Source organism: Carya illinoinensis, chromosome 5 (genome assembly GCF_018687715.1).
Source record: "Carya illinoinensis cultivar Pawnee chromosome 5, C.illinoinensisPawnee_v1, whole genome shotgun sequence".
Classification (NCBI taxonomy): Eukaryota; Viridiplantae; Streptophyta; class Magnoliopsida; order Fagales; family Juglandaceae; genus Carya; species Carya illinoinensis.
In genome coordinates this window covers 46,789,980-46,811,730 of record NC_056756.1, presented here as the reverse complement: position 1 = coordinate 46,811,730, position 21,751 = coordinate 46,789,980, and the positions used below count along the sequence as shown (strand labels likewise).

The 21,751-nt window shown below is 35.7% G+C and overlaps 2 protein-coding genes across 2 annotated transcripts; both read left to right on the top strand.

Moving 5' to 3' along the window:
• Positions 1 to 952: 952 nt before the first annotated feature.
• LOC122310411 (GDSL esterase/lipase At4g10955-like) lies at positions 953 to 9,114 on the top strand. Its single transcript, XM_043124302.1, has 4 exons — positions 953 to 1,039; positions 1,370 to 1,560; positions 1,606 to 2,014; positions 8,965 to 9,114. Exons 1-4 carry the CDS (start codon positions 953 to 955, stop codon positions 9,112 to 9,114), a joined length of 837 nt encoding a protein of 278 aa, XP_042980236.1.
• A 2,916-nt stretch (positions 9,115 to 12,030) lies between these two features.
• On the top strand, positions 12,031 to 15,798 carry LOC122311507 (GDSL esterase/lipase At4g10955-like). The gene is made up of 3 exons (XM_043126084.1): positions 12,031 to 12,078; positions 13,997 to 14,073; positions 14,492 to 15,798. The coding sequence occupies exons 2-3, from the start codon at positions 14,009 to 14,011 to the stop codon at positions 15,492 to 15,494; spliced, it is 1,068 nt and encodes a 355-aa protein (XP_042982018.1). The 5' UTR covers positions 12,031 to 12,078; positions 13,997 to 14,008; the 3' UTR covers positions 15,495 to 15,798.
• Positions 15,799 to 21,751: the final 5,953 nt, after the last annotated feature.

Sequence of the window (21,751 nt, the reverse complement as noted above, 5' to 3'; positions counted from 1 at the left end):
TCTCCGATGAACTCTCTCTCTCTCTCTCTCTCTCTCTCTCTCTCTCTCTCTCTCTCTCTCTCTCTCTCTCTCTCTCTCGCATCGAGGAAAGAGAAAAGAAAGAAAGAAATGCAACAGTCCAACATTTGAGCTTCAACATCTATCATCTAAGCTTGGAAACAGCCTGAATAGCTATGAAAAAAAGTATGCTAACTAAGAAATAAACCTCTAAAAAGCCACAAATTCTAGAGGATTGATCATGAAACTGGTAATATCATAGATTTTTTTCCAATGGTGGTAGAAGGAGAGGACTCTAGGGAATATGTTGTGAGAAAGAGGCATGGGCTGAAAGGAGGCTTTTAACATCATCCTCTTAGTTTTTTAACATTTCCAATAAAGAAACAGTAAGGGGGTTCTCTGATCCCTTGCCTTCTTCAATGCTTGAGAGAGAGTGGTTGGAGAAATGGTCCCTTCCCTTACCTAGGGAAGTGGTTTCCAATGAAGAAATGTAAGGGGTCCTTTGAGAAAAGGGACGGGACTGTTTTGGGCAATTTGGGTCTGAGACAGTATTCCTACTGTAGAAGGCAGAAGGGAAAAAAACGACAGGCTGGATAGTAAATAAGTGGTAAGGAGTGGTAAGGGAATCATTACCCTTCTCAGAGTACACTGTTACTAATCATTATTTTATTATTATTTTTTACATACTTTTTACTCATATTCATTACTTTTCACTTATTTTTATATTACTATTCATTACTTTATTATTACTTTTTATATACTTTTTACTACTATTCACAACTCTTCTCAATACTTCTCACTACCCAAACCCCCATATGCCAATGGAATGCCACTTTTTTTTTTTAACATTTTCATCAAAGGCTACCCCATTATTCCACAGCTTCCAAAGAAAGACATGATCTTTTTGGGAAGTGTATGATTCTAAATAAAATTTAGAAATAGGGAAAGCTGGAAAATGGGGCCCGAGGAAGCCTTTAGCAAATTTAATTGTAAAACTGCCCTCAATAGCGTGTTTCCAAACCCGTACATAAGTCTATGCCAGGTTTGAGCTTAACATTATATCTCACTACCTCTTGAATCACATCTTCATAAAAACATATTACACTCTCTTTTACATACATATCAAAGTATGTAATTGTTAGTACCACTACATGCATCTCATCGGTCTTTGTTGTGGTTCTTGAAATTCTACAATATTAACGATCGAGCAAACTTTAGTAGCTGTTTTCACAGGATTAGGATCACCTAGATTTTAAACACTGCTGGAACTAGAATTCAAATGAACCTGCCAAGTTATAATTTTCTTGCAGGAAAAATGAAGACTACCAGAGATTTGTCGTTGCCAGCTTAGTTCAAGGGCTATACTCCTTAGAAACGGGCAGCCAGAGGAAAAAAAGCTGAACCATTGTGGACCTCCTTCAATTTCGACCTAGATCAAACTCTCATATATGGCAAGTGCATATTCAGTGCCATTTATAAATACAATGGAAAATACCCAGTAACTCATGATTCAAATGTCCCAAAATATGTTATTGCCTTTCAGGGCACACTCCTCAACCCAAAGAACTAGATGAAGGACATGAAGTTGAACTTCAAATGCTTCCGTAGCAAACTTGAAGGGAGCAGTCGCTTTGAACTTGCCATGCATCATTTTGAGCGCCTTGTTGAGGCGAATGGAGCTCCAAATGTATGGTTGGCTGGACATTCTTTGGGGTCAGCTATAGCATTGCTTATTGGAAAGAAGATGATTCTCAAGAAGAAATGGTTTCCTAATGCTTATCTTTTTAATCCACCATTCCTAGCTTTACGCATAGAGATACTAAAGGATACGAAAGTGAAGAAAGGAATCCGCTGTGTACACCGTATGCTCAAGGCAAGGCTCACCCTTGCTGCACAACCTAGTAATTATACTCGATTGGAGGACCATTTTGCTTTATTATCTTCCTGGACTCCTCACATGTTTGTGAGTCGAGCTGATATTATTTGTGCAGCTTATATTGCCTACTTTAAACGCCGAGTTAGAGCTAGATTAGAAATCATGAAGCTAGCAAAAAATAATAGTTTGAGGAATCTAGTCGATCCATCATGTTGTGTTTCGAACAGATTTAAAAGATACAATGTATCTCCTTCCTTCAACAATTCTAATTGTTAATGAGAGTCATCCAAACAAAAAAGCTACTGATAATTCTTCTCTTTCATACTTGCGGAAGGCTCATACAATTTGCCAATGGTGGCATCCTGATGTTCGTTGCCAATCAACTTTGTATCAGTAATATCATTAGAGAGTGTTATCAATTGTGATTCAGTTGCAATTTCTGTTGACTGATTTTTATTAGTGTTAGTTCGTCAGTTTGTTAAAATATTTTTTAAATCATTTTATTTTAATAAAAATGATTTAAATAATATTTTTTATATGAACATTTATATAGATTATTTTTTGGTTGCATGTATTGAATTGATATTGTTAAATACATGATATCTATATTGAATATGTGTCCCTAGTTTTGATGAACTATTAAACCCTTCTCGTTGAGACTGTGGGTTCTTTATTTATTGAACCATCATGTATACAACTATGATTGAATGTTTGAGTTTATTTTTCTTTATTAAAATGGATAAAGTTGATATATATTAGTAATTTGTTGGGCTCATGTGTAATATATGTATTTATTTTTATGTGAATGGATAAGGTGTAGCTTACAATTATATTGATGACATGACATCCTTATTTATTTATGATTTTCCTAAAAGTTTTGTAGTAGGATTTTATTTGGAAATATAATATTGAGAATGTAATTTTATTATTGAGGTCATGTATAAGGATGCGTTTCACGTCTATTAACATACTTTAACCTTAACATGATGTACGAAATTATTAATGAGGTTTTAGGTGGAGCCTATGCACAAGGTGTTTAGCACAATAATTATAGATTTTTCATATTTGATTAATGGATTATATATGCATGAGTTTTGAATATTTTAATAAAAACCCCTCTATAAATTTTATTCAAAATTAATTAGATATGATATTTTTATATTACTAATTTTTTGGAAAATTTTCGATCTCATTATATAGGAAGGACTTTCATGGTTTAATTAAATTTTAGAATAAAATTAAATACGTGCTAATATTAATCTCGCACAATAAATTTAGTGATAATAGCCACTAAAAACGTAATTACTGATCTTTCTAAAAGAGAGAAAGTAGATAAGACTAACTATAACATATGGCATAAGAAAATTCAATATATGCTCTGTTGAGTACTGTGGAGTCTGGTCCACACCGCTCGAGCGGAGGCATTGGCCGCTTGAGCGAATTCAGACAGATTCGAACGCTCGATGTTAGCTCGACAGTGAGCTCGAGTGGGAAGCTTTCGCTCGAGCGAAGTCAGGCAGAGTTGAACGCTCGATGTCAGCTCGATAGTGAGCTCGAGCAGATGCGGGAAGGAAGTTCGCTCGACGCGCGCTCGAGCGAACATGCATTTTTAGGGTTTTTTCGCCGTTTGAGTATATATATGATTATTATATCATATGGCCGTACTATTGAAACACTGTGGACGTACAGTGAGTGATCCATCATTGTAGTGTGATATTCTTCCATAATAAAATCCTCTGCAGCTCCCGTGAACGTAGGTAATTTTCCGAATCACGTAAATCTTGTGTCGTGTGTGATTGTTTATTGCTTTTCTCGTTCCATATTCTCTTTTTCAATTCATTGTCATCGTTTTTTCACAACAATTGGTATCAGAGCCAAGGTTCGGGTCTAAGAAACAACGATGGCTGGAGATGAATTGAAGGCATCGGGGATCGAGAAGTTTGATGGCACGGATTTTGGATACTAGAGGATGCAGATAGAGGACTACCTCTATGGGAAGAAACTTCATCTTCCACTATTGGGAAAGCAACCGGAAAAGATGGATGATGCTAATTGGAACCTGTTGGATCGACAGGTTCTGGGGGTTATTCGATTAACCCTGTCGAGATCCGTTGCACACAACGTCATCAAGGAGAAGACGACTGCGGATCTCATGGCGGCTTTGTCAGGTATGTATAAAAAGCTGTCAGCGAATAACAAGGTACATTTGATGAAAAAGTTATTCAATTTGAAAATGGCAGATGGTACGTCTGTTGCACAACATCTGAATGATTTTAATACTATCACAAATCAATTATCATCTGTTGAAATTGAATTTTTGATGATGAGATACGTGCACTGATACTATTGGCTTCACTGCCAAATAGTTGGGAAGCCATGTGAATGGCTGTCAGTAATTCTGCTAGTAAATCTAAATTGAAATATGATGATATTCGTGATTTGATTTTGGCTGAGGAGGTGCGTAGGAAAGATTCAGGCTAGACCTCGGGTTTGAGTTCAGCTCTAAATGTTGATTCTTGAGGCAGATCGCATGACAGGAACTCAAACAGAGGAAGATCAAAATCAAAGTACAGGGGCAAGAGCAAGTCGAGGCCTGGTTAGCAGGCAACTTGCTGGAATTGTGGCAAAGCTGGCCACATAAAGAAGAATTGCAAAAACCCTAAGAAGACCGAGAATGATAGTGCTAATGTGGTAACTGAAGAAGTACATGATGCACTATTGCTTGCAGTTCATAGTCCAATTGATGACTGGATACTGGATTCAGGGGCTTCCTTCCATACATCTTCCCACCAGGAGCTAATGTGAAACTATGTTGCAGGTGATTTTGGGAAGATGTATTTAGCTGATGGAGAGGCTTTGAACGTAGTGGGGATGAGAGACATTGACATTGCATTCCCTGGCAAGAACAAATGGACCTTGCAAAAGGTCATGCACATTCCTGAATTGAAAAAGAACCTCATTTCTGTTGGGCAACTCGATGAGTGTGGTCATTCAGTGGTGTTCTCAGATAGCACCTGGAAGGTCACAAAAGGGGCATTGGTACTGGCTCGGGGTAAGAAAACTGGTACACTATATATGACTACTGGTTTGATTGACACTATTGCTACTACCGTTGCAGAGAGCACAGCAGATTTGTGGCATTGCAGGCTTGGCCATATGAGTCAGAAGGGTATGAAAGAACTTCTGTCTAGATGCAAGCTACCAGAACTGAAGTCAGTTGATCTCAGTATGTGTGAGAGTTGTGTTATGGGGAAACAAAAGAAGGTCAGCTTCTTGAAAAGTGGCAGGACGCCTAAGACAGGAAGACTGGATCTTGTGCACACAGATGTGTGGGGTCCTTCCCCAGTGGCATCTCTTAGAGGTTCTCGCTACTATGTTACGTTCATTGATGACCATAGTAGGAAGGTATGGGTTTATTTTTTGAAGCATAAATCTGACGTATTTAATGTTTTCAAAATTTGGAAAGCCATGGTTGAGACAGAGACAGGCTTGAAACTGAAATGTTTGAGGTCTGACAATAGTGGTGAGTAGGGGTGGCAATATGTCATACGACCCGTTAATCCAACACGAACACAACACGATAATAGCGGGTTAGGGTTTAGCCTTAATGGATTCGGGTCAAAACGGGTTGACCCGTTAAGACACGATTGCTTAACAGGTTGATAACGGGTTAACCCGTTTTGACCCGTTATGACACGTTAAGAAAGTTAAAATTACAATTATACCCTTATATCTAAAAATAAAATTATTAGAATTTCAATTTCGATATTTTTATTATTTGGATTGTAGTTTTGGACTTATAATTAGTTTTATAATTTTTATAGATATTGTAATTTTAACATTTATATAAAATTATGCTAAATTTAATCAGGTTAAAAAAGTTAATTTCAGGTCTATTCAACCCATTTATATAAATAGTTTAAAATGAGTTGTATTGTGTCGTATTAACCTATTTCGTAATATTTTCTTAATTTATTTGTTTACTTATAAAAAAAACATATTTCGTAATATTTATTAATGGGTCAAAACGGGTTGACACGACACGACCCGTTATGTTAATGGGTCGTGTTAGGGTTTGAGATTTTGACACGATAAGCTTAACGGGTCGGGTTAGGGTTGACCTATATGACCCGTTAACATGATTTGACACAACACGAACACGACCCGTTAACACGATTTGACACCCCTAGTGGTGAGTATGTCGATGGTGGGTTCAAGGAGTATTGTGCAGCTCTGGGTATCAGAATGGAGAAGACCATTCCTGGGACACCACAGCAAAATGGAGTTGCTGAGCGTATGAACAGAACCATTAATGAGCGTGCTAGAAGCATGAGGTTGCACGTTGGACTACCACCCACTTTCTGGGCAGATGCAGTTAGCACTGTCGTTTACTTGATAAACAGAGGGCCATCAGTTCCACTGGATTGTGGATTGCCTGAGGAGGTTTGGAGCAGGAAAGAGGTCAAATTTTCTCACCTTAAAACTTTTGGTTGTCTTTCTTATGTGCTTATTGATTCTGATGCTCGTAGTAAATTTGAGGCTAAGTCAAAGAAATGCTATTTCATTGGCTATGGAGAAGAGGCATTTGGCTATCGTTTCTGGGATGATCAGGGTCGGAAAATCATAAGAAGCAGGAATGTAATTTTCAATGAGAAAATTATGTACAAGAATAAGTCTAGTACAGCTTCTGTAGTAGCTCCTCAGGAGTCCGAGTTTGTAAGATTGGATGACCTACCAGAGGTCACAATGCAGTGTAGAGATGTAAGTGACGGGGAGAGTGGGTCCAGTGCACCTATTCCTATTATTCCGCAAGCAGTTTCAGAACCGTCTACTCCTACAGTTGCAGTTCGCAAGTCAGTTAGGACTATACGTCCTCCACAGCGTTTCTCACCTACTTTGAATTACATTCTGTTGACAGATGGTGGAGAACTGCAGAGTTACGAAAAAACCTTGCAAGATGAAAATTCTAGCAAGTGGGAGCTGGCCATGAAAGATGAGATGGATTCCTTACTAGGGAATCAGACATGAGAGTTGACAGAACTTCCATCAGGGAAGAAGGCATTACACAACAAGTGGGTGTACCGGGTGAAAACTGAACATGATGGCAGTAAGAGGTACAAGGCTATACTTGTTGTAAAAGTCTTTCAGCAGAAGCAGGGTATTGATTACTCTGAGATCTTTTCTCCTGTAGTGAAGATCACAACCATCAGGATGGTACTGGCTATGGTTGCTACTGAAGATCTATTTCTTGAGCAGTTAGATGTGAAGACAGCTTTTCTTCATGGAGACCTTGAAGAAGACATCTACATGCACCAGCCTGAGGGGTTTGTGGTACAGGGAAAGGAAGGTTCACTTTGCAGATTGAAGAAGAGCTTGTATGGCCTGAAGCAAGCTCCTAGACAGTGGTACAAGAAATTTGATAACTTCATGCACAGTGCAGGGTACATTAGATGTCAGGCAGATCACTGTTGCTATGTCAAGCACTTTGACAATTCTTATATTATTCTGTTGTTGTATGTGGATGACATGTTTATTGCAGGAGCTAGTATTGATGAGATCAATAATCTGAAGAAGCAGATGTCAGAGCACTTTGCAATGAAGGATTTGGGAGCTGCAAAGCAAATCCTTGGCATGAGAATTGTTAGAGATAGAGTCAAAGGTACGTTGAGACTCTCACAGGCTGAGTATGTGAAAAAGGTACTCAGCAGGTTCAATATGGACAAGGCCAAACCAGTTGGCACACCCTTGGGCAGTCACTTCAGACTCAACAAGAATCAGTCACCTGAGTCAGAGGAGGAACAAGATTACATGAGTAAGGTTCCTTATGCCTCAGCTATTGGTTCACTTATGTATGCTATGGTTTGCACAAGACCGGATATTGCCCATGCAGTGGGAGTTGTGAGTAGATACATGAGTAACCCAGGAAAGCAACATTGGGAAGCAGTGAAATGGATTTTGAGGTACCTAAAGGGTTCCTCAGAAACCTGTTTGTGTTTCTCTGGAGAGAGCTTGGAGGTACAGGGCTATGTTGATGCTGATCTAGTTGGAGATATTGATAGCAGAAAGAGTACCACGGGCTTTGTTTATACAATTGGTGGTACTGCAGTGTCATGGGGTTCTAATCTACAGAAAACAGTTTCTTTGTCCACTACAGAAGCCGAGTATATTGTAGTGTCAGAGGCTGCAAAGGAGATGGTATGGCTACAGGGCTTCTTGGAGGAATTGGGTAAAAAGAATAAGAAAGACACTCTCTACAGCGATAGTCAGAGTGCCATATTCCTTGCCAAGAATCCAGCATTCCATTCCAGGACCAAGCACATTCAGATCAGGTATCACTTCATACGATCATTGTTAGATGATGGACAGTTGTTACTTGAGAAGATTTGTGGAAGCAAGAACCTTGCTGATATGTTGACAAAGGGTGTTACACTTGAGAAACTGAAGTTGTGCGCAACTTCAGTTGGTCTTCTAGCATGAAGACAGGGGCAGTGAGTTGCAGAGGTGGAGGATATCATGTTTGAGGAAGATGGCGATACAGCGAGTGTACCAGTCTCCAAGTGGAAGAATTGTTGAGTACTGTGGAGTCTGGTCCACACCGCTCGAGCGGAGGCATTGGCCACTCGAGCGAATTCAGACAGATTCGAACGCTCGATGTTAGCTCGACAGTGAGCTCGAGCAGGAAGCTTTCGCTCGAGCAGAGGCATTGGCCGCTCGAGCGAAGTCAGGCAGAGTTGAACGCTCGATGTCAGCTCGACAATAAGCTCGAGCAGATGCGGGAAGGAAGTTCGCTCGACGCGTGCTCGACACGCCGCTTGAGCGAACATGCATTTTTAGGGTTTTTCCGCCGTTTGAGTATATATATGATTATTATATCATATGGCCGTACTGTTGAAACACCGTAGACGTATAGTGAATGATCCATCATTGTAGTTTGATATTTCTCAATAATAAAATCCTCTGCGGCTCCCGTGGACATAGGCAATTTGTCGAACCATGTAAATCTTGTGTCGTGTGTGATTGTTTATTGCTTTTCTCGTTCCATATTCTTTTTTTCAATTCATTGTCATCGTTTTTTCACAACATGCTCATAGGTATTTGAAAATCTATCCCACCTTATGATCCAACATGATGAAGAGAATACTTCTCAATTCCTGATCGTGATACTAGATATCCCAGAATATGTTATTGCCTTTCAGGGCACACTCCTCATGCCAGAGATAGTGATGGATGACACCATGTGAGACTTCAAATGCTTCCTTAACAAACTTGAAGGGATTAGTCGCTTTAAACTTTCACTAAATTATGTCGAGCGTTTTGTTGAGGTGAATGGGGCTCGAAATGTATGGTAGGCATGACATTTTTGGGGTTAGCAATTGTAAAGGAAAAAATTGGCTAGGATTAGATGACTAAATGATAAGGTTTATCTTATCATTATTTGATTAAATTTGGATGAATGTAAAATAAGTATTGATTTGTATCTAAACAATATTGAGTCTATCTAGAAGTCTTAGGTGTTGTTTAGATAAGTCTTTGAGGTTAAAATCGAGTTCTGGAAGATTGGTATTTATCAAGAAGAAAGCTGAACAAAGTTTAGTCAATAACAGAAGATGTTATCGTGAAATGTTAGCAGTCCGTCGGAACACATTTTCGTGTCTGTTGCTAACCGTCAGCAGAGTCCTACTGCGACTAGAACTCTTTCCAGACTTTCTATTTAAAGGGATTCGGTTTTGTATCTTTTCAAGGACTTTGAGCCACAAATTTCAGAGAGGATATTCTGAACATTTATGAGAGAAAATTCACTTGAGAATTTTCATTGGATTTTTCATATCTTCTTGAGTGTGATCGTGCTTTGAGGGTGAAGTAACATCGATTGGATTTCAGCCTCTGGAGTTCCAGAAGGGAAGTCAATATTTGAAGATCGCCAGAGGTTCTGGCTGCTATTGCTGTAGAAGACAAACGGGTCGTTTATCTACGCAAGTAAGAGTCGAATTGCAAAGGTTTTGTAATTGATTATTGCTTGTAATTGTTCTTCAAATAATAAGATTGATTTTTCTGGGTTTGGCTACCCTGTAGGGTTTTACCTTTAAAGAGTTCTTTAAAGGGTTTCCCTTCGTAACCAATCGTTGTGTCTTGCAAGTTTGATTATTTATTTTAAAGTATTTGATTCGTTTCGTAATCTTGATAATTGAGATCTAACCTATTTGTTCAAAGAAATTAATAGACAATTTCGTAATTTTACAGAGATACATTAGAAATTTAAGCAATAGTTGGAAAGAAGATTATTCTCAAGATGTAATAGTTTCCGAAAGCATATCTTTTTATTTCCATTCCTATCTTTTCCCATGGAGCTGCTAAATGACTAAAAAGTCAAAAAATGAATCTGCTGTGAGTACCGTACGGTCAAGGCAGGCCTCACTTCCTCCTGCTGCAGAACTTAGTAAGCCTCTAATGGAGGACCATTTTGCTTTGTTATCCAGCTGGACTCTCACCGAACCCAGCTGATTTTTTTGTGCGGCATATATTACACAAAAAATAACTTGACGCTAGCAGAAAATAACAGTACGAGAAATCTAGTCGGTCATGTTGTATTTGAGACAGATTAAAAAGATGCAGCGCCCTCACCGCCGATTCGATCTTCGCAGCTGTATTTGAGCCCCTATCAAGAAAGCCGCTTTCTTCGGTGAGAGAGTCGAAAAATTTCTCCACAAAACCTAGTGGGCTCGACGGATCCAAGGTGGCACTAAACGATATCGTTCTTGCCGCCGACGAGGAAGGTTTGGTGTTCTCTTGCTCATCTTGGAAATCAGAAATTGTTGCCATACTTGACTGTACGAGTGCAAGCTAGCGAGCGAACTCGAATGAGTTGAATCGCTTACGAGTTCAAGGATAGTGTTTGCTTCGTGGCGAGATTTTAAGCTGAGATTCTCAGGAACTTACATGCAAGTTCAAGACCTTAGCTGACGGTTCCAGAAACTTTACCAATTTTGCTGAAAACTCCCTCATATGTTTATAAATTCAATGGCTTTCCATTTGTTTTTCTTCTTTGTTTTTTTATTTTTATTTATTTTTATCCCATATGATGGAAATGGAATATCAAACCAGATTCCAAATTTTATTTTTTAATATAACGATATTTAGTAAATTTTATATATTTCTTTTAAATAAAATTTTAACTTTATCATAAGTTTTACTCTGTCTAATTTTAAGGCCATATAACCGTCTTTACCTGCCATCTTACATTTCATATCCATAATTGTAATGCGTTTTTGTGGTCAATAATTCCCATGTAACTACGGCGGAGACATTCATGCAAAGTGTCGTACGTCGACATGAGACATAATCTTAAATGAGGAGTAGTTTCTATATATATTTATTAATTAGGGGCATATGCATATGACACCATGCAAAGACCATGTCAGTGCGTCATTACATTTACAATGTAATGTAAGTCAAAAAATTACAAGTCAAAACCTTGTGGGGCCTCATTCCCACCGTGTGGAATGCTTCCTTACAATTATTGTAAAGCTACCCATTCAAAAATTACAAGTCAAAACCTTGTGGGGCCTCATTCCCACCGTGTGGAATGCTTCCTTACAATTATTGTGAAGCTACCCATTCTCGAGCCATTTTGGTGCATACAGTGTCAACGATTGCTACAAAAAAGACAGACAATTGCGATCAATTTATAGCAACGAAAAGATTATTAACAATCAATTTTGGTTGTTAATAGTCTTTTCGTAATAAATTAATCACAATTATCCGTCTTTCTTGTAGTCGATAATTTTTTTGCTTGGCCAGCAAGTTTTAGCAGAAAATTGATAATTATTTAAAATTGGAATTCTAGTAATTTTATTTGCAATTACGTATGAATTTTAATTTTTTTCTAGATTTAAACAATGGCTAAAAAATATTTCTACAAATTAATATTCTACTTGAGGTCAATTATATATATTCTTATAATTAATAATAAGTAAACTAACTAACAATTCGTTAATTTATTTTTCATGGTTTAATTTCCAACTTAATTGGATTATATTGCAATGACGAGGACAGTCAACTAACAAATTGCAATTTCTTTTTCATCCAGATCAAGTTGCATGTTTGATGGTTCAGTACTACCTCTTTATAAGAAGTGCGAGACCATTCTTCATTACTCATATCATCTGCGCCTTCATCTTCGTCTTCGATATCTTCATTAATTCCAGGTAATTATTTATATGATTTTTCTCGATCTGTCTGATATATTTATATTTGGCATCGAGTAAGTTATAAGTAATTTTGAATCTCCTATATGCTGTGCATTTTTGTTGTGAAATAGTTCTCTTCTTTTCACATATAATCTATAAAACGCAATTCCCTTCTCTTGATAGTACTTTTGGGATTAGATTTCGATCTCCAGAATTTTTGTTCGAATTGATCTATGGTTGCTTAAGTGAATTTCTCAGACAAAATTAAATGCTCAATAATAATGTAAGACTTATAATTTTATGTGTCTATCTCTTTCGTTCTAAGTTTTAAAATAACTTTTTTTCTATATTTGACTGAGAAAACCGTGGGTGGAGTCAGGAGGCTTGGGGTAAACGACAGCCTGTAGGAGACCGCCCAAGAAGCTTCCTATAAAAAACACATTAGATGTATTCAGGAGTTGTTTGTCATTACATGAAAAAAAATTTCAAACCAACTTTCAGATCTCACATTGACTGTTTGGATATGAGATGGTTTCTCCGTACAGAGTGAGATGAGATGGTTTCATCTGACCTCTGTATCCAAACGACACCTTAAAGAGTTTACTCAACTGCTCTTGCTACATGCAGTGCTAGTCTGGCTTGGAAATTTTTTGTTCTTGCTTAATTTCAACTACACATTTAACGTCTATGAGGCTATAACGAGAAAAAGATTCATTGCCTTCTTCTACCCATGATTATTTGTCAAAAATAATTTGGTCACCAAGAAATTGTATAAAAATATATTTACAAATTGACGTGACTTTATATAGTATGTCAGATTATAAAAGTATTTTTATTGTGAAGTAAATCTGACACGTGTTATATGAAATTACGTCAATTTGTAAGTTTATTTTTAGATTATTGCTACTTATCATCCAAACTCTCATTATTCTCTCATCATCCAATGATGTGACATTAGATGATTGGAGACTTTATTATATTTCACTTGTGAATCTATCATCTAATGTCATATCATGGGATGATGAGAGGACGATAATGAAAAAAGAGATAATGAATAGATCATTTTTTCTTATTTTTATAAAATCTCAGTTGTCTAAAAATAAAAGATGTCAAACAACTCTACAAATCCAAAAGAGGAGCAATAATAGTTCATCACCACTCATGGAATTTATTTTATTCGAATATGAGCGTTTTAAGTAGCAGAGTTATATATGCATAAACAAAAGAGTTCTACACTTTTTTTTTTTTGAATATCTAATATTGTCCTTTGTGATAATTTTTCCAATTAATAGCTACTATTTACCTAATTTGTTGGCACCACTTTATAATTCATTTATAATTATTTTACAATCAACTAATATTGCAAATATCATGCCATTTCAATAAAATTGAATTTTAACTTTACACAATTTAAAAACATATTTTACAAGCCTAGTGCAAATTGCACTTTTCTTTTCTTTTTTTTGCTTTTTATTTCAAATTAAACATTTTTCAAACATGTTTACATATTTTTAAAAAATAAAAAAATTCCAATACACTAATGATCACTTCCTTAATCAGTAAGTATAAAAGTTTTTTAATAAAAAAATTAAATGCATAAGCAGTCAAAATGAAGGGATAAAATGAGAGGGCATACTAGTATTATTTTTGTAATTTTGTTATGCAAAATAATATTATTTTATACCTTCATGTTTATGTTGTTGAATTTCCTTTTAGAGAGGATTGCTACATATATGGTGTTTAGGATTTTAAGGAACAATAACTTTTGATTAAATGTCTTTCCAGTAATAAAAATCTTCTGATCATCTGTGAGTTACGAAAGGAACTAGACACGGCTTTTTTACTTGTCACTAATTATTTGCTTCCGCTACGTCAGAAAGTTTCCTTGCATGCTAACATATATTGCTGTACATCATTGCTCCATATACCATTTCAGGTGCTTTTGAAAATGGGGAATGAGAAGAGAAATTTCGACATTTCAGGACCTAAACATCTCAAAGATATTGTTGACTGGTAAGACATTAGCCAATGATAAACCTGAACTCCAAATTCCAAAATGGCTTATGATCTTATTTATGTATTGATGATCACATTTTTTTGAACATGCAATGCTTGGACAATTTTTATTTATTTATTGTTCCCAGAGTCTACTGATTCAAAGTTAATATTTTTATATCAATGATTAATTTTGTTGAAACGCACAAAGAGAAATATTGAACTGCTAGTGCTAGAGTTTGTGCATAATTAGTGCGCGTGTATATATTAATTGTAAACTCCATTGATTTTACAAATGATAGCACGAGTATATTTTAGAATAGTACTGCTGCATGCCCGAGACTTCTACAAGATTAGGATCATCGATCTAGATTTTAAAACAGTACCACTGTTGCAGAATTCTAAAGAATTATTAATCCAAATATTAGTTTTGCAGGAACAATGCAGATTACCGGAGATCTGCCATTTCCAGCTTGGTTCAAGGAGTATACGTCCTGGAAAGTGAGCGCGAAAATTCCACAAATGCTCAACCCTGGTACGAATCCTTCAAATTCCAGCTAGTTGAACCTATCAAACGTGATGACCAGTCCATATTCGGTGCCATTTATAAATACATTGGCAAATACCCAGCACCTGATTCAGACGTACTCCCAAGATATGTTATTGCCTTACGGGGCACAGTCGACCTCAAGCGTCCAAAGATATGGGGAATAGACATCATGATGGACATTAAACTCTTACTCAACAAACTTGAAGAAAGCAGTTGCTTTATACTTGCCACGGATCGTGTTAAGCGCCTTGTTAAGGAGAATGGAGCTCCAAATGTATGGTTGGCTGGACATTCTTTGGGGGCAGCTGTAGCATTGCTTGTTGGAAAGAAGATAATTTTTGATATGGAATGCTATCCTGAAGCTTATCTTTTTAATCCTCCATTCCTATCTATCCCCACAAATCATTTTCTAGGGGACGGGAAAGTGAAGAAAATTATCCAAACTGGACGCCGTTCGGTCAAGGCGGCCCTCACCGTTGCTGCAAAACCTAGGAATAGTCAAATGAAGGAACATTTTCATTTGTTATCTTGCTGGACTCCTCACATGTTTGTGAACCCAGGTGACGTTGTTTGCAGAGAATATATTGACTACTTCCAACGCAACATTAGAGATGGAAAAATCATGAGGCTAGCAGAAAGTAACAGTTTCGGGAATCTTTTCAATCATGTTGTACGTTGGAAAGATTTAAAAAATGCAACGCATCTCCTTCCTTCGGCAGAGCTAATTGTTAATCATTCATGTCCAGGCCCAAATATTGATGATAATATTTTTTCCCCATATTATCATGCTCATGACATTCGCCAGTGGTGGGATCGTGAGGTTCGCTGCCAATCAACGATCTATAATATCGCGCGGAATGATCCACAACCTACTACAGAGGATCCCTAGTAATTGGCACGATGAGTTCTTAATCAAACATGCTGCATGCACTAGTGTCTTCTGTAATCCTGTATTGAATAAAGCGGTCCGAGTGTGTACTATTAATGGATCCAATTAAAAGATTACCCAAAATAAGTGGCCGCGATTGTGTTTGGCCTAAGTGTGTACTAATAATGAATATAGACAGAAGCTCTCTGATCTCGGTCCCACACTTGGTTCTGGAGATTATATATTTGCCTGAATAAAACGAAGATTGTCTTATTTTAGTGGATGGTATATATTATAACTTTGGTTTTCTTTGCCTCTCTTGTAATCTATTTTAAATTTATATTCCGTCAATTTTGTGAGCCACTTAATTTGCGTCACCATCCTTTCTTCTAGTAAAAACTTTAAAACTTGCTGGCATGTTTTAATCACAAATAACTGTCCCAAGAGGTAAGGACGTCATATCTATACAGATGTCACCAAGGCTAGCAATTCCCTCTCATAGGTGGCCGGAGATTAGAAGGGCTTTCTCTTCAACATTTTGCTCAACATACCTTCTTCCCTTCCTCCCTTCCTCCCTCTCCACTTCCATCGCCGCCTTCTCCTCTTTTCTTCTCTCCTCTGCCTTCTTCTTCCTCCTCCTCTTTTCCATTGCTGCCCTCACTTTCTCCACAAACCCTAGTGGGCTCCATGGAATCACGGATCCAAGGTTGCACTAAATGATACCGTTCTTGGCGTCTCGCCATTGACGGCGATGTTATGGCATTCTCTTACTTATTTTGGAAATAAAAAATGAGTAATGATAACCACACAAAATATTTTACAACACATATTTTAGAATGAGGGTATTTTTGTAAAGTTATGTTACTTCTATAAATTATATTACAAAAATACCTTTTATTTTTAAATATAGTTATCTAATATGTTGTGAAAAGTGATGTGTGTTTATCATTGTTCATAAAAAATTAGATAATGCTATATACAATTATGAGTTATGCAAGCGTCGCAAACGTCTTTTAAAAAAGAGTAGAGCCTTTTGTTCAAAAATTAATTTTTTCATGTTGATCGATTTCATATTTGCTTACTTTTTTCAAAAGGAGTATACGACATTTGTGCATTCTATAGCTACAAATATAATTTCTCTTAGAATTTATTGCCACACTTGACCGTACAAGTGCAAGTATTGAGTGAACTCAGATGAGTTGAAAGTCACACGAGTACTTTTTGGAAAATTTGAAGCCATAATAATGGATTTAATACTTGGAATATTGATTATTCTACGATGAGATGTCTTGAATAAAAGACCATCATATAATAATTTGTAAGTATTTATTATTTTCAAGAAGGGAAATATTATTCATTATTTTTTTTAATTATATATTGAGGGTTGGTTTGGATATTTGAAGCATCTTAAGGCCTGTTTGGATACTTAGAATATCTTGATATATGTGTGAATAATAGTGAAATGCTTTGAGTTAAAATGTTTTATTGAGTTTTGAGAAATGAGGGGAAAAAAATAAATAGAAATATTATAAAGTTAAAAAGTTGTTTAAGTATAATTTTTTAATATAATTTTTATTTTGAGAATATAAAAAATAGTATTATTTTTTGTGTTTTATGGAAGTTTGAAAAGTTATATTGATTAGATGATGATTAGATGAAAAAATTGAAGATTTGATATCGAAATGTGTTTTCTTTTTGAGTGATGTTTGGGAAGGAAATATCTGAGTATGTCTAAGAATACTTAAAACAGTTGTATTGCCAAATGGATTCTCAGAATTTTGTAAATGGTAGTATATAAGATAATTTGAGTTAAAATATTTTATTAGGTTTTGGGAAAGAAGAGAGAAAACTTAAATAAAATATTATAAAGTTAAAATTAAAAATTATTTGAATATAATTTTTATTTTAAAATTTTAACCTCCTTTTCACCTTTTCCATTTCACTTGATCTAAGTTTTGTTTCCATAAGGAACACAATTTTGGGCTTCTTTCCCTCCTCCACCACCAAGTAGAGGTCTTGAACTGTCCAGAAATTCCCAAGTCCCTAGTAGTTTCAATTCAACAAACTCATGGGGACTAGCAGGGCTATCTCGCAACGTCTGCCATATCGACTTATCAAGTGTACATGTCTCTCCCTTTATCTCCTCATCTTTCCTCTTTTTACTTCTCCTTTCACTCCCCAGCCCTTGCCCTTCTATATCCTAATTTATCACACGTTTTAAGCCAAGAATCAGTTTAGGAAGCACACTTGAGTTGGACCTCTCACGAGCCCTCCTTTTCCACTTTTCATTTTTCTGGTCATTCTCGTTAGATCTTGCTACATCCTCACCCTTAGGTACATCCCCTGCTTTCTCTCCCTTTCCTTTTGTCCCATCTACATTCTTCTCTCTTTTTGAAAGAGCCTCCTCCATCGTTTCTCGACTCTGCGTAACTTCATACACTTCCTTCACTTTAGATCTCACAACAATGCCACTTCCCTCCTCTTCCTAGTTCTTCGATTGGACCCCCCTTAGACTATTACACTTATCCACCTCCCCCTCGCCCCCCATCCTCATTCCCACTGATTTTCTATATATCTTCTGCAAGGCTCTCAACTAGGGACCATACTGCCTTTCAGATCCAGGACCTCAGATATATAGCAGATATTATTAAATAGATAATGCTGGAATGACTATTTATAAATATGTCAACCAAATGCGTTACATTAGTATAAATGAATTTTTTTTTTAAGTATTTTTTAAATATCTTTAACCATTAAGAGAAAAATAAAAAATATATAAATAAATTTATTAATAGTCACTTCCTTAATTATTAAAAATAAATAAATAAGAACAGACATATTTGGTGGTAATACAATCATTTCCTTTTAGAAAACATCAAATTCTAGATCTTGGGGCAAGCCTTAAGGTTTTGGGATTTGAACTTCTATAAACGTACGTCTATTAAAAATATTTGAATTGAGAGATTTTATTTAATAAATAAATAAATAAAGTTTTTTAGTATTTATAAAAGTGTGAGATTCAATATTTGAGATGAAAAAATCTATCTATCATCTATTTTCTCATTATCTCATAATAATATGATGTTAGATGATTAGTTTACAAGTAAAATATAATAAATATTTTATCATAAAATCTTGAGAAAATGATAAATTTAGAATGATGAGTAGCATGGCTCATTTGATAATAGAATTTCTCTAAATTTTTATTTTTATTTCTTTACAAATATTTTGAAATAATTTTGGTATTGAAGTATTTAGATCAATATAATGGAAGTTTTACAACATTATTTCTGGTATAACATTTATGGTAAGCTCTGAGGTTGATGCACAAACCTTCCACATCTAAAGAACATTTTAGGAAGTTTCTCATAAGAGAAGCCCCCACATATTCCTCCCTTGAATGTTCGTCGTTCTACATTGCACTACCACCATGCTCAAATCACAATATTCCACCCTCATCGTCAGACTGCATCCCCACTCAAACCATCTTCCTAGGTATTGACTTCTATAACCTTGTCTATAGACCCTCTGATTTGTTCTCCTATACTCCCATTCATACATGCCAATGGCAGGTTGTGCATTTGCACCCTTCATTAAGTGCGGTTGGGTTAAACCATCAAACATCTTCAAGACAAACAGATAATTGTCAAAGAACCAAGGCCTACCTCTAATCACCTTGTTCTTATATTCCTGATTGTCAAATTAACGTGATGATGAAGCAATTCGTTCTGAACTCATGGAACATGATAGACTTCTTCACCCTCCAGATACTCTCCATTGTTCTTTGCACCACTTATTTTCCAATTGTTTGATTCGATACTATCTTCCCCACTAAACTTCTCTATGCTTTCTTGCCCAATTCGTCCCCTAGATTGATATTAATCAGATCATTCTCTTCATCATTCAGTTGTAGTCGATCGTAGACCTCCCCTAAACCCTCCATTCCCCTCAACCCACTTCCATGAGATCAAGGACTAGCACCTCCTATTTCCAACAAGATAGGCTCAGACTTCTTACTCCTCCTCCCGCTCAGAGCGTTTGGAGAGCAGACATAGAATATTGTGAACTAATATTCATCATTGTATATAGAAATATTAAGTCTTTAGAAATATTAATATTCATCATCGATGGTCACAAAGAATATTCAAGCCAATCAAAGAAAAAGAATGAGTTATATATGCAATGACATAATAAAATGGTTTATGTCCAGCAAGTTATAGCAGAAAATTGGTAATTATTTCGGATTGAAATTCCAGTAATTTTATTAGTTTGCATCGACATATTAATTTTGTTTTCTAGATTTAACCAAGGACTAAAAAATATTTCTACAAATTAATAGTCCACTTGAAGTAGGCCGTGAAAGTGTCGTACTTCTAATAATGGCCATAGCATTATTTAAAACATATTTATGTAATGACGTAAGGATTACGTGCAATTATATTCTTATTAATAAGTCAACTAATTAAATATTTGCAATTTCTTTTTCATGGTTTAATTTCCAACTTAAATGGAATATATTGCACTGACGAAGTCAGTCAACTAACTAACGTACAATTTGCAACTTTTTCTTCACGGTTTAATTTCCAACTTAATTGGTATATATTGCATTTTGTATTTTTGGGATTTGAATATATTGCAATGACGAGGTTGGTGAACTAACAACTTGCAATTTCTTTTTCATCTAGAAGTACTTGCGTACGTGTTTGATGGTTTGCACCTATTTACAAGAAGATCAGCAAGACTATTCTTCATTACTCATCATTATTTTATCTGCATCTTCGTGATCTAATTCATCTGCTAATTCCAAACATCTAACAACGTTGGTACGTAATTTTTTTCACTCTAGGCTTTGCCCGGTCTGACTTCGGCCGGTTGCACCCTCGAGTTTATTTGTATGATTTGTGATCTCGATCTGTTTGATATATTTATATTTGGTATAGAGTAAGTTATAGTAACCATTTTCTTCAATCATTGCAACACTACTTACTGAAGAATTTGTCAAATCCCAGCTCTTTATAAGCCAGGGATTAATGAGAACTTGGTGAATGGATGGCTCTCAAGTTGTTTGGAAAGAAATGGTTGAACAGAGAATTAAAGTCATTAGAAAATGGTTTGAAATTCTCTTGTATCGATCGTCACAAATTAAGAATATTAAGTCACAATCAAACCAAGAGAATTTTAAGGTTAGTGTTTGCTTCGTGGCGAGATTTTAAGCTGAGATTCTCAGGAACTTACATGCAAGTTCAAGACCTTAGCTGACGGTTCCAGAAACTTTACCAATTTTGCTGAAAACTCCCTCATATGTTTATAAATTCAATGGCTTTCCATTTGTTTTTCTTCTTTGTTTTTTTATTTTTACTTATTTTTATCCCATATGATGGAAATGGAATATCAAACCAGATTCCAAATTTTATTTTTTAATATAACGATATTTAGTAAATTTTATATATTTCTTTTAAATAAAATTTTAACTTTACCATAAGTTTTACTCTGTCTAATTTTAAGGCCATATAAACGTCTTTACCTGCCATCTTACATTTCATATCCGTAATTGTAATGCGTTTTTGTGGTCAATAATTCCCATGTAACTACGGCGGAGACATTCATGCAAAGTGTCGTACGTCGACATGAGACATAATCTTAAATGAGGAGTAGTTTCTATATATATTTATTAATTAGGGGCATATGCATATGACACCATGCAAAGACCATGTCAGTACGTCATTACATTTACAATGTAATGTAAGTCAAAAAATTACAAGTCAAAACCTTGTGGGGCCTCATTCCCACCGTGTGGAATGCTTCCTTACAATTATTGTGAAGCTACCCATTCTCGAGCCATTTTGCTGCATACAGTGTTAACGATTACTATAAAAAAAACAGACAATTGCGATCAATTTATAACAACGAAAAGACTATTAATAATTAATTTTGGTTGTTAATAGTCTTTTCGTAATAAATTAATCGCAATTATCCATTTTTCTTATAGTCGATAATTTTTTGCTTGGCCAGCAAGTTTTAGCAGAAAATTGATCATTATTTAAAATTGGAATTCTAGTAATTTTATTTGCAATTACGTATGAATTTTAATTTTTTTCTAGATTTAAACAATGGCTAAAAAATATTTCTACAAATTAATATTCTACTTGAGGTCAATTATATATATTCTTATAATTAATAATAAGTAAACTAATTCTAACAATTCGTTAATTTATTTTTCATGGTTTAATTTCCAACTTAATTGGATTATATTGCAATGACGAGGACAGTCAACTAAC

Bases quoted from the DNA above. Each gene is read 5' to 3' on its own strand.
- LOC122310411 (XM_043124302.1), top strand. From the start codon at position 953: ATGGGGCCCGAGGAAGCCTTTAGCAAATTTAATTGTAAAACTGCCCTC. The intron at 1,040-1,369 runs GTTTGAGCTTAA...TATACTCCTTAG, and splicing joins CGTACATAAGTCTATGCCAG to AAACGGGCAGCCAGAGGAAA. The intron at 1,561-1,605 runs GAACTAGATGAA...ATGCTTCCGTAG, and splicing joins GGCACACTCCTCAACCCAAA to CAAACTTGAAGGGAGCAGTC.
- LOC122311507 (XM_043126084.1), top strand. From the start codon at position 14,009: ATGGGGAATGAGAAGAGAAATTTCGACATTTCAGGACCTAAACATCTC. The intron at 14,074-14,491 runs GTAAGACATTAG...TTAGTTTTGCAG, and splicing joins CTCAAAGATATTGTTGACTG to GAACAATGCAGATTACCGGA.